The 13,624-nt window shown below is 46.0% G+C and overlaps 1 protein-coding gene across 1 annotated transcript in view; it reads right to left on the bottom strand.

Moving 5' to 3' along the window:
* Positions 1–231: 231 nt before the first annotated feature.
* Positions 232–13,624, bottom strand: part of LOC135530406 (voltage-dependent P/Q-type calcium channel subunit alpha-1A-like) — an 85,406-nt gene continuing 72,013 nt past the window's right edge. The window contains 4 exon segments of the mRNA XM_064958739.1: positions 232–637; positions 4,273–4,408; positions 6,225–6,370; positions 13,082–13,185. Coding sequence (XP_064814811.1) covers positions 401–637; positions 4,273–4,408; positions 6,225–6,370; positions 13,082–13,185 — 623 coding nt within the window. The 3' untranslated portion in view covers positions 232–400.

The following is a 13,624-nucleotide window of genomic DNA, read 5'->3' on the forward strand; positions in this document are numbered from 1 at the left end:
TAGCATTAGCATATCTCCACGCTAATATTTAATTGTTTAAGTTAGCATTAGCATGCGTCACACTGTTATCACCACCTTGTTAATAAGAGTGTAAGGAAACTAGTTTTAAAGTGATACATCACTCCAAAATGTTTCTAAGACATCACTTTACCAGTAGTAGTCTTAACAAACAGGGGCTTGACACACACGCGCACACACACACACTTTAACGCACAAATACATTTTTAAAATGTTTTTCTAGATGTATTGTTTGTATATTGTTGTATTTGAAATGTGTGTGTCTGTCCTTGTCTATCCGTGTAACAGTGTTTTGTTACTTGTCATGTTTACTGTTTTTGTGGACCCCAGGAAGAACAGCTGCTAATGGGGATCCAAATAGACAAAAATAAACAAACACAGGTCAGAGTGGATAGTCAGAGTGAGGAAAAGGAGGAGGAGGACGGGGGGGAAAGAGTGGAGGGATGAGGAGGAGGAATGGAGGGTTTATGATGATGATGATGGGGATGAAGGTGCTCACTTGGTTGTCGTCTGAGAGGCGGGGCATGGAGATGGTCCGACCATGCCTGTCCATTCGCTTTGGGTGACAGGGCTCAGTTTCCGAGTACCCGTCCCGCCCCATCTTTCTCATCTCTAGCGTCTGCAAGAAAGAGACCAGAGGGTGTGTGACCACTGCCGACTAGGGGCAGGAGTCTCAGAGCCAGGGGTACTAGAATGAGTGTATCGTAAGTGATTCTATAATTGTTTATAATTCTATGCTTTTGAACTATTCTATAGTTAGTTGTGTAGTTCTTATTCAATAGGTATATTGTCTTGTCTCCACTGGCCAACTTGGCTGTGAAGTAGCTATAAAATAAGGAAGTCTCTCTATTGTATGTCTGTTGATCTGGTCCTTCAACGGGCTGCAGGGAGCAGTATGTAGACATTTCTTCCCACAGAACCATAGATACTGTAGCAGCGTTCATGTTCAGTGAATTCGAAAAGTGTTCGGACCCCTTAACTTTTTACATTTTTTTTATTTTACATTTTACCCCCCTTTTCTCCACAATTTCGTGGTATCCAATTGTTAGTAGTTACTATCTTGTCTCATCGCTACAACTCCCGTGCGGGCTCGGGAGAGACGAAGGTCGAAAGTCATGCGTCCTCCGATACACAACCCAATCAAGCCGCACTGCTTCTTAACGCAGCGCGCATCCAACCCGGAAGCCAGCTGCACCAATGTGTCGGAGGCACCTGGCGACCTGGTTAGCGTGCACTGCGCCCGGCCCGCCACAGGACTCGCTAGTGCGCGATGAGACAAGGATATCCCTACCGGCCAAACCCTCCCTAACCCGGACGACGTTAGGCCAATTGTGCGTCGCCCCATGGACCTCCCGGTCGCGGCCGGCATCGACCGGGAGGCACTGCGCCACCGGAGGCCCCCGGACCCCTAAAATAGATTTTTTTTTAAATGTATCCACACCAATCGACACACAATACCCCATAATTACAAAGCAAAAACTGGTTTCTATCAATTTTAGCAAATGTATTAAAAACAAAAAACAAAACAAAAACAGAAATACCTCATTTACATAACTATTTAGACCCTTTGCTATGAGACTCTAAATTAAGCTCAGGTGCATTCTGTTTCCATTGATCATCCTTGAGATGTTTCTACAACTTGATTGGAGTCCACCTGTGGTAAATTCAATTGATTGGAAATGATTTGGAAAGGCACACACCTGTCTATATAAGGTCCCACAGTTCACAGTGCATGTCAGAGCAAACACCAAGCCATGAGGTCAAAGGAATTGTCTGTAGAGCTCCGAGACAGACTGTGTCGAGGCACAGATCTGGGGAAGGGTATCAAAACATTTCTGCAGCATTGAAGGTCCCCAAGAACACAGTGGCCTCCATCAGTCATAAATGGAAGAAGTTTGAAACCACCAAGACTCTTCCTAGAGCTGGCCGCACGGACAAACGGAGCGATCCGAGGAGAAGAGCCTTGGTCAGGGAGGTGACCAAGAACCCGATGTTCACTCTGACAGAGCTCCAGAGTTCCTCTGTGGAGATGGGAGAACTTTTCAGAAGGACAACCATCTCTGCAGCACTCCACCAATCAGGCCTTCATGTTAGAGGCCAGACAGAAGCCACTCCTCAGTAAAAGGCACATGACAGCCTGCTTGGAGTTTGCCAAAAGGCATCTAAAGACTCTCAGACCATGAGAAACAAGATCTGGTCTGATGAAACCAAGATTAAACTTTTTGGCATGAATGCCAAGCGTCACATCTAGAGGAAACCCGGCACCATCCCTACGGTGAAGCATGATGGTGGCAGCATCATGCTGTGGAGATGTTTTCCAGCGGCAGGGACTGGGAGACTAGTCAGGATCGAGGGAAAGATAAACGGAGCAGTACAGAGAGACCCTTGATGAAAACCTGCTCCACAGTGCTCAGAACCTCAGACTGGGGGAAGGTTCACCTTCCAACAGGACAACGACCCTAAGCACAAAGCCAAGTCAGCGCAGGTGTGGCTTCGGGAAAAGTCTCTGAATGTCCTTGAGTGGCCCAGCCAGAGGCCGGACTTGACCCGATCAAACATCTCTGGAGAGACCTAAAAATAGCTGTGCAGCTAAGCTCCCCATCCAACCTGACAGAGCTTGAGAGGATCTGCAGAGAAGAATGGGAGAAACTCCCCAAATACAGGTGTGCCAAGCTTGTAGCATCATACCCAAGAAGACTCGAAGCTGTAATCACTGTCACAGGTGCTTAAACAAAGTACTGAGTAAAGGAAATACTTATGTGATATTTCCGGGGTTGATTTATTTATACATTTGTCATTATTGGATATTGTGTGTAAAAACTATTTGATCCATTTTAGAATAAGGCTGTAACGTAAAAAGTCAAGAGGTCTGAATACTGTCTCTCTATGTTTTTACACACAACACACAAAACATGCATATCTATGGTTCTTCACTAATTTGACTGAGAGAGATGAGACCAGGGTGGGCTTGGCACAGTCCATCAGGGAGAGAGAGTGGGGGGAGCCCATCTACCACCCACCTGTAGGCCCAAGACTTGGTTTGAGCCAGGGGGCAGTGAGGATGGGCCAAGAGATGGCATGAGAGTGTTGGAGAGAGACGCGAGAGAGTGAGTCAGTAAGGGGTGGGAGGTTGAACATAGAGGACAGAACGAGAGTGTGTCAGTAAGGGGTGGGAGGTTGAACATAGAGGACAAAATGAGAGTGAGTCAGTAAGGGGTGGGAGGTTGAACATAGAGGACAGAACGAGAGTGAGTCAGTAAGGGGAGTGAGGTTGAACATAGAGGACAGAACGAGAGTGTGTCAGTAAGGGGTGGGAGGTTGAACATAGAGGACAGAACGAGAGTGTGTTAGTAAGGGGTGGGAGGTTGAACATAAAGGACAGAACGAGAGTGTGTCAGTAAGGGGTGGGAGGTTGAACATAGAGGACAGAACGAGAGTGAGTCAGTAAGGGGTGGGAGGTTGAACATAGAGGACAGAACGAGAGTGTGTCAGTAAGGGGTGGGAGGTTGAACATAGAGGACAGAACGAGAGTGTGTTAGTAAGGGGTGGGAGGTTGAACATAGAGGACAGAACGAGAGTGTGTCAGTAAGGGGTGGGAGGTTGAACATAGAGGACAGAACGAGAGTGTGTTAGTAAGGGGTGGGAGGTTGAACATAGAGGACAGAACGAGAGTGTGTCACTAAGGGGTGGGAGGTTGAACAAAGTTACTTCACTGAGTGAAACGTAGAAAGAGAGAGAGATAGATTGAAGAGGAGGACCTTGAGTGGGACGACACAAACAGTCCAGAAGTTGACTCAGAGCAGCACAGCCGAGAGGGGTGGAATATTGTCCATCTCTTGACCAATCAAGCCCTTCTCAGTGAATCACCAGGATAAATATAGGTTGAGTAGCAGTATCAACAGTCTGTCATTTCCTTCTACCAGTTAGGAATAAGGATGTAATATATACCAAGGGAATGACATTCTCCAGAAAAGGATAATGTTGTCAACAATTTACCGGAATATAAGCTTTACAGATATCTTTAAAACAAGCACCAATCCTGCATTGTATGACTAAGTTATCATTTAGTGTAGAGTATATGACATCATCATGTTTACTCCTATAGGACACAATGGAACAACTGTTGGCCTATACACTAACAGCCACTGTATTGTCCCAAATCCTCAATAGAATCACAGTCGTGCCCCAGTTTGTGCAGTTTCTGCGTTACCACGGTGACCTGCGTGTGTTTGTTATATGTTTGTGCTGCGTTACCTGGGGGTTGTGTCTGTTGTCATGGAGATGGTCGGGGTAGGGTCTCTCTGGGCTCCAGTTGCCCGTCTTGTTAAACATCTCCTGAGCTTTAGCTGTCACCCACGACTGGCTCTCTGTCATCCCACCCTCTGGAGGTCTGGTACACACACACAAGCACTCGCACACACACACACACACACACACACACACACACACACACACACACACACACACACACACACACACACACACACACACACACACACACACACACACACACACACACACACACACACACACACACACACACACACACACACACACACACAGGCACGAATGCAGACATGGAGGAGGATGTTAGTGGCTTATATACTGTATACACACAAACGCAAACCCAGATATGTATGCACACACTCATGAACACACACACATATGTCAAATACACACACCTACTCAGTCACATGCCTATGCAAACATGCATAGGTATACATGCATAGGTATGTTTGCGAATACATACAGTCACACACACACAGACTAAAACACACACTCAAATAAAACCACACTATGTCTTCAATAATTACAAATACAATACAAACACACGCAGACACAAGTCTGACCAGAGAAACAAGGACACAGAGACACAAAGAAGGAAGACAGAGAGACACACAGAGAAGGAGACAGAAGACAGAGAGACACAGAGAAGAGAAGGAAGACAGAGAGGCACACAGAGAAGAAGACAGAGAAACACACAGAGAAGGAAGTCAGAGAGACACACAGAGAAGGAGACAGAGAGACACACAGAGAAGGAAGTCAGAGAGACACACAGAGAAGGAGACAGAGAGACACACAGAGAAGGAAGACAGAGAGACACACAGAGAAGGAGACAGAGACACACAGAGAAGGAGACAGAGAGACACACAGAGAAGGAAGACAGAGAGACAGAGACACACAGAGAAGGAAGACAGAGAGACAGAGACACACAGAGAAGGAGACAGAAGACAGAGAGACACACAGAGAAGGAAGAGAGAGAGACAGAGACACACAGAGAAGGAAGACAGAGAGACAGAGACACACAGAGAAGGAGAAGGAAGACAGAGAGAGTCATTGGGGAACGCAGCAGCTAAAAAGCCCAAACCGTATAGAAACAGAAGAAACAGACCCCGTGAGAGACATGTACAAAGTGTTTGTATGTGCAGATTATATGTTTGGAAACGATATTATTATTTTTTTTTTTTGGGGGGGGGGTCATATATTTGTCCTGTTAGATATAAGTGTTTTTGTTTGTTACATATCCCAACTCCCACTGAGACACCCGCAGGGAGTGGGGTCACGGCCAGGGTCACCATATCCCAAATCCCCCTGAGACACCCGCAGGGAGTGGGGTCACGGCCAGGGTCACCATATCCCAACTCCCCCTGAGACACCCGCAGGGAGTGGGGTCACGACCAGGGTCACCATATCCCAACTCCCCCTGAGACACCCGCAGGGAGTGGGGTCACGGCCAGGGTCGCCATATCCCAAATCCCCCTGAGACACCCGCAGGGAGTGGGGTCACGGCCAGGGTCGTCATTGTACAGCACCCCTTACCTAGGGGTAAGTGCCTTGCTCAAGTCACACTTTCTTCTCTCACCTTGCCGGCTCCAGTATCCGAACCTGCAGTCTTTTGGTTGCTGACCCAGTGCTCTAACCTCGAGGCTACCTGCTTCCATACCTGCATACGTGAGTATGAGTATATGTATTCTACTGTATGTATGTGTGTGTGTGTGTGTGTGTGTGTGTGTATCTACAGTATGCATACTGTGAGTGTTGGCATGCTTATGTATGTATGTATTTGTGTGTGTATATGTACATATCATGTACGCATATGTATAACCCATCACTACTACTCACATGCTGTTGGGGTCGTGCTGGGTGTGTCTGCATGTGTGTGTGTGACAGAGAAAGAGAGAAAGAGAGTGTATGGTTCTACTCACATGCTGTTGGGGTCGTGCTGTGTGGCGGGGAGGCCGTTGACCCCTGGCATCCCTCCTCCCGTCCCGTCGGGGCCTCCCCCTCCTCCCCCTTCTCCTCCCCCGGGGGAGGGCGGTTCCATGCGCTGAAACATTAACGGTGTTCGGTTCTGTGTGAGATACAACATGGCCTCGGGCTGGCATCAGACACACTCAGGCAGGGACACACACACACACACACAGAGGAAGGGAGAGGATGCACCGCAGCATGCTCCCACCGGGTGGCACAATTGGGCAAAGTAATGGTTTAGTGGTTAGAAGTTGCCTCGAGTGGGATATTGAAGCTCTGGAGAAGGGCGGAGGGACAGGCTTTTGTTCCAGCCCAGCACTAAGTATATATAATAGTCACCACTAAACGAGCTTCAGTTTTTCAATACTAGCCACTAACAATTTAAACTTCTTCCAGCAACATAAAAATTATTCTGGACAGCTGAAGCAAGTCACACAATTTTTCTTGAAAAATTAACCTTTCTAGTTAGTTATTAATTAATTGTTGTCTTAACTGAGGACTCGCTGATTATTTGACTGAAACAAATACTTTGACCCTCCAGAGCTAGAATTGCCCACCCCTGCTTTAACCACAGATCTAGGATCAGATTACCATAACCATCTGATAACCTTCACCATTAGGAGAATTAAGACCTGATCTGATCCTGTGTCAGTCAGTGCTTATTAGTAGCAACCAGAGCCATATACTTAAGCAATAAGGCCCGAGGAGGTGTGGTATATGGCCAATATACCACGGCTAAGGGCTGTGTCCAGGCACTCCGCATTGTGTCTTGCCTAAGAACAGCCCTTAGCTGTGGTATATTGGCCATATATCACCAACCCCAGAGGAGCCTTATTGCTGTTATAAACTGGTTAACAACATAATTAGAGCAGTAAAAATAAATGTTTTGTCATACCAGTGGTATACGGTCTGATATACCACGGCTGTCAGACAATCCACATTCAGGGCTTGAACCACCCAGTTTATAAATGTATATATACCAGGGTTAGGGTCAATTCCATTTCAATCAATTCATAAAGTTCCAATTCCACATTTGAAAAAAAAACATTGAAGAGAATTGGGATTTCACTGTACTTCCTGAATTGACTGCAATTGAAATGGAATTGACCCCAACCCTGATATAAACACACAGTGCTTTCAGAAGGTATTCATACCCCTTGACTTTTTCCACATTTTGTTATGTTACAGCCTGCATTTAAAATAGATTACATTGAGATTTTGTGTCACTGTCCTACACACAATATCCCATAATGTCAAAGTGGAATTATGTTTTTTGAAACTTTCATAAATTAATACAAAATTAAATGCTGGAATGTTTTGAATCAATAAGTATTCAACCCCTTTGGTACGGCAAACCTAAATAAGTTCAGGAGTCAAAATGTGATTAACAAGTCACATAATAAGTTGCATGGACTCTCACTGTGTTCAATTATAGTGTTTAACATGATTTTTGAATGACTACCTCATCCCTGTACACCAAACATACAATTATCTGGAAGGTCCCTCAGTCGAGCAATGAATTTCAACACAGATTCAACCACAAAGACCAGGGAGGTTTTCCAATGCCTCGCAAAGAAGGGCACCTATTGGTAGATGGGTAAACATGTATCCCTTTGAGCAAGGTGAAGTTATTAATTACACTTTGGATGGTGTATCAATACACCCAGTCACTACAAAGATACAGGCGTCCTTCCTAACTCAGTTGCCAGAGAGGAAAGAAACTGCTCAGGCATTTCACCTCGAGGCCAATGGTGACTTTAAAACAGTTACAGAATGTATTCACACCTTGACTGAGAACCACTACTCACAGAGTTTAATGGCTATGATGGGAGAAAACTGAGGATGGATCAACAGCATTGTAGTTACTTCACAGCACTAAACTAAATAACAGAGTGAAAAGAAGGAAGCCTGTACAGAATACAACATATTCCAAAACATGCATCCTGTTTGCGATAAGGCACTAAAGTAAAACTGCAAAAAATGTGGCAAAGAAATTTACTTTATGTCCTGAATATAACGTGTTATGTTTGGGGCAAATCCAACACAACACATCACTGAGTACCACTCTTCATATTTTCAAGTACGGTGGTCGCTGCATCATGTTATGGGTATGCTTGTCATAGGCAAGGAAAAGGGAGTTTTTTTAATACAAATTACCAGAATAGAGCTAAGCACAGGCAAAATCCTAGAGGAAAACCTGGTTCAGTCTGCTTTCCAACAGATATTGAGAGACAAATTCACCTTTCAGCAGGACAACAACCTAAAAGACAAAGCCAAAAATACAATGGAGTTGCTTACCAAGACCACGTTGAATGTTCCTGAGTGGCCTAGTTACAGTTTTTGACTTAATGCAGCTTGAAAATCTTGGGCAAGACTTGAGACTTGTCTGTCTAGCAATGATCAACAACCAACTTGACAAAGCTTAAAGCTCTTAGAGACTTACCAGAAAGACTCACAGCTGTAATTGCTGCCAAAGGTGATTCTAACATGTATTGACTCAGGGGTGTGAATATTTATGCAAATTAGATATTTCAATATAAAAATGTTAATACATTTGCAAACATTTCTAAAAACACGTTTTCATGTGTCATTATGGGGTAGAACAAATCTATACTTAATAAATTTATAATTCAGGCTGTAACACAACAAAAATGTGGAATCAGTCAAGGGGTTTGAATACTTTCTGAAGGCCCTGTATATGGCTCTGGAGGACAATTCTACTTCCTCCATCAAAACAGCTCCTCAGCAGTCCTTCTTGTTGTTTCGCCCATATATGGAGTGTGGCGGGAGCAGGGAGGTCTTCCATTGACTGGTCTGTGGTGGTGTCGATGGCTACATGACTACAGATGCCGTCATGTTCATCCAAACCAAAGCTAAAGCTATGTTAACGGCTAAATGAATGGGTGTGAACCCGGGTTGTAGCGTGCTCGCTAACAGTGAGTTCTTCTGGGAAAATGTGTTTTAATATACTAACAAGTGAAATGGGATATGGAGGACGAGGTACAAAACTAGTGCACTATTTTCCCTAGAAAGCACATTCATGAATACCACTGAAGATTCACAGAGACGGTTTTGTTACATGAGCGTCCAATGGTTACATCAGGAACCTCAGCTCAACATCCAAACAACCAACCAGAGATGACGGAATACACAGACAGGAGCACACAGAGGGGGGAGAAGGGTTCTGGTTAGACAGGCCTGATGACAGTCAACCTAGATTGACCAATCAGGGAGGGTTTTGAGAAGTCAAGGTTCCGCCCCCCTCCTGGAAGAACAAATCGAGTCAGAGGGACGAGGGGATGGATGGACAGACAGGTAGACATGGAGAGAAAGATGGAGGGAGAAGGAGGGAATATGCAAAAGAGTGATAGAGGAGTGACATAGATAGTGAGTGATACATAACAACATAGAAGGGCACAGAAGGGGCACAGAGAGACATGGTAAACCGTGGTAGAAAGACAGATTACAACAGTGAAAAGACAGGCAGTGAAACCGTGGTAGGAAAGACAAAAGAAAAGACTGTATGTATATATATACACATATATACATATATAAATAATAAACTATATAAATTGGAGAATATATTAAGACATAATGAAAGGTAGTATAACAGTTGTAGGGAGGAGGGAAGGAGGGAAGGAAGGAAGGAGGAAAAGGAAGACAGAGTTAAGGAAAGAAGGTGGTTAAGATTGTAAGGAGAGATGACAGGAAGGTGCAACAGATTGAAGGAGGGAATAAGGAGAGATGACAGGAAGGTGCAACCGATTGAAGGAGGGAATAAGGAGAGATGAGGGGAAGGTGCAACAGATTGAAGGAGGGAATAAGGAGAGATGAGGGGAAGGTGCCACAGATTGAAGGAGGGAATAAGGAGAGATGAGGGAAGGTGCAACAGATTGAAGGAGGGAATAAGGAGAGATGAGGGGAAGGTGCCACAGATTGAAGGAGGGAATAAGGAGAGATGACAGGAAGGTGCAACAGATTGAAGGAGGGAATAAGGAGAGATGACAGGAAGGTGCAACCGATTGAAGGAGGGAATAAGGAGAGATGAGGGGAAGGTGCAACAGATTGAAGGAGGGAATAAGGAGAGATGAGGGGAAGGTGCCACAGATTGAAGGAGGGAATAAGGAGAGATGAGGGGAAGGTGCAACAGATTGAAGGAGGGAATAAGGAGAGATGAGGGGAAGGTGCCACAGATTGAAGGAGGGAATAAGGAGAGATGACAGGAAGGTGCAACAGATTGAAGGAGGGAATAAGGAGAGATGACAGGAAGGTGCAACAGATTGAAGGAGGGAATAAGGAGAGATGACAGGAAGGTGCAACAGATTGAAGGAGGGAATAAGGAGAGATGAGGGGAAGGTGCAACAGATTGAAGGAGGGAATAAGGAGAGATGAGGGGAAGGTGCAACAGATTGAAGGAGGGAATAAGGAGAGATGAGGGGAAGGTGCAACAGATTGAAGGAGGGAATAAGGAGAGATGACAGGAAGCTGCAACCGATTGAAGGAGGGAATAAGGAGAGATGACAGGAAGGTGCAACAGATTGAAGGAGGGAATAAGGAGAGATGAGGGGAAGGTGCCACAGATTGAAGGAGGGAATAAGGAGAGATGAGGGGAAGGTGCAACAGATTGAAGGAGGGAATAAGGAGAGATGAGGGGAAGGTGCAACAGATTGAAGGAGGGAATAAGGAGAGAAGTGCAGGAAGGTGCAACAGATTGAAGGAGGGAATAAGGAGAGATGAGGGGAAGGTGCAACAGATTGAAGGAGGGAATAAGGAGAGATGACAGGAAGGTGCAACAGATTGAAGGAGGGAATAAGGAGAGATGAGGGGAAGGTGCAACAGATTGAAGGAGGGAATAAGGAGAGATGAGGGGAAGGTGCAACAGATTGAAGGAGGGAATAAGGAGAGATGAGGGGAAGGTGCAACAGATTGAAGGAGGGAATAAGGAGAGATGAGGGGAAGGTGCAACAGATTGAAGGAGGGAATAAGGAGAGATGAGGGGAAGGTGCAACAGATTGAAGGAGGGAATAAGGAGAGAAGTGCAGGAAGGTGCCACAGATTGAAGGAGGGAATAAGGAGAGAAGTGCAGGAGTGATGGACATAAAGAAAGGAAGTAAGGAGGGAAAGAGTACAACTGAGAAATGAAAGCGGGAAGAAGGGAAGAAGGGAAGGAGGAATAGATAGAAAGACATAGTTTGTCATTGTGCACCACAGGCCAGCTGGTGATGTTGAGAAGGAGGAGCCTGTATGGAACTGGACAGTCAGTGCAACCAATGAGGTGACAGCATTCAGGAGGATCATACCAACTCATAGACGGGGTCTAAAATATCGTACACTCCATTCACCTAGGGCCCGATTGAGACTTGAGATAAGTAGACTTAACATGGACTTAAGTCAATAAAACATGGACATGAGTCAACATTTGTTACTTAAGTCCATGTTAAGTCAACTTATCTCATGTCTGAAAAGCGCCCCTACTGAATACCCACAGAGCCCTAACCCCGCATCATGGACTTGATCTCGGATAGAATAAGATGGGTGCCAATTCTGTTTATTAAAACATCCAAGAAAACATCTAAGCCACTTTGATTTTGGGCTGAACCATTACTTTAACTTCAGCCTCCAAAGGCAGATAAAAGCCATTAAAAGCTGTGGACTGCAGCACAGGAGCAACGGGGTATTCCGGGGAATGGAGACAAGGTGTTAGAGAAACAGTGCACATCACATTAAGAGGCATTTACACAGCATTCATAGACAACAGGAGTACACACGTACATTGGCCATGTTGTATCATTATTATTCATATCAATTTCAAAACAAAACAATTGCAATTTGACAGTTTAAAACATCTCCCCCTTCTCCTCACCACTACACCATTTATCCCCCCATGCTTAAAAAGGGGAGGAGTTCAAAGAAGTCCTTCAAGGGGCAATCTGCGACTGAGTTTTAGTGTTTGAACGGCAGATTGCCCCTTTAAGTAAATATACAAGTGGTGGTTATGATGGGGGTAAAGTAATGGGTAGGAGGGGGGGTATAGTAATGGGTAGGAGGGGGGTATAGTAATGGTAAAGGTAAAGAGGTAGCGAGTGGAAGAGCCAGGCCGGGCCTCAGCCTACGATAGCCATCCATCATGCTAACTGGGAAACAGGCAGAAACAGCCTGGTGCCGGAGTAGAGAGAGAGAGAAAGAGGTAACTGGAGTTAGCATGCTACAGGGGTAACCCAGGACCAGGCAGCGCTCATCGGGAGGGTTCCAAGGCGGAGGAGGTAGATGTGGGAGGACGAGCGGGGGGGGCAAGGGGGGAAATAAAGGGCTTAGGGGGTTGACAGACCAAGGAGGGCAGCGATGGAGGTCCTGGAAAGGGTGCAAGGGGGCAGGAAACGGGGTCTAGCGAAGAAGTGGGTTTGGGGTCATGAGGATGGTTTCTGGAGGGAAGGGAGGCTATGGAGGTCTGGAAAGTGGGGCTATGGGGCCAGGAAACGGGGTCTAGCGAAGTAGTGGGTTTGGGGTCATGAGGATGGTTTCTGGAGGGAAGGGAGGCTATGGAGGTCTGGAAAGGGGGGCTATTGGGGCAGCCATGGGGGTTCTGGATGGTGGGTAAAGGCGGGAGGAACAGTTGAGGAGCTAAAGAAAGGGGGAGCTGAGGGGGTTGGATGATTTGGGGTTCACTGGGGTGTGGGAGCATGGGTGTCTGGAGGCAAGAGAGGGTATGGGGAGCTGGACAGGTTTGGAAAGGGGATCTAAGGGGGAAGGAAGAGTCGGTTCTGGGGTGTATTCTGGAGGTCACAGGGGTGGGCCTGGGTCTAGCGGGTACCTGCTCCTCACGTAGGGCCTGGAGCTTCTTGGCCTTGCTCTGTCTGTAATACTCCATGATCATCATGGCAGCGTAGATCTTCCCCACCGTCAGGTCTGTGGCTGCTGAGAGAGGGACAAGTTACCCTGCCTCGATTAGACCACAATGTGGATGGGACCCTGAGCCGTGAGACGAGAGAGAGGGGGATGGGAGTGGGGGACCGACCATGCTACGACACCACACACACATACAGGCAGTTGCGGGCACTAAAAAGTTAGGTTGTGTTGCTGTATTGGTAGAACAATTGCTGCCAACGTGTGGACAACACTTCACTCTATTCCTCCTAACGGTAGGTTTGGTTTTTAGAAAACAAACATTTCAGTGGCCGCGACTGTAGGCTAAGTCTTAAAGTCCTTGATTCGTCTTCCTCCTTTTAAAAAGTAGAATTAAGGGGAAATATCCGAGGTTCCACCCCTCAGACCTCTTCCAATACGTTTTGACAAAGAGCCAATGATTCACTGACTCAGGAATCAAGGATGAAAGGAACGAAGGAAAGACTTTTTA

The sequence above is a fragment of the Oncorhynchus masou genome, unplaced genomic scaffold (genome assembly GCF_036934945.1).
Source record: "Oncorhynchus masou masou isolate Uvic2021 unplaced genomic scaffold, UVic_Omas_1.1 unplaced_scaffold_1334, whole genome shotgun sequence".
NCBI lineage: Eukaryota > Metazoa > Chordata > Actinopteri > Salmoniformes > Salmonidae > Oncorhynchus > Oncorhynchus masou.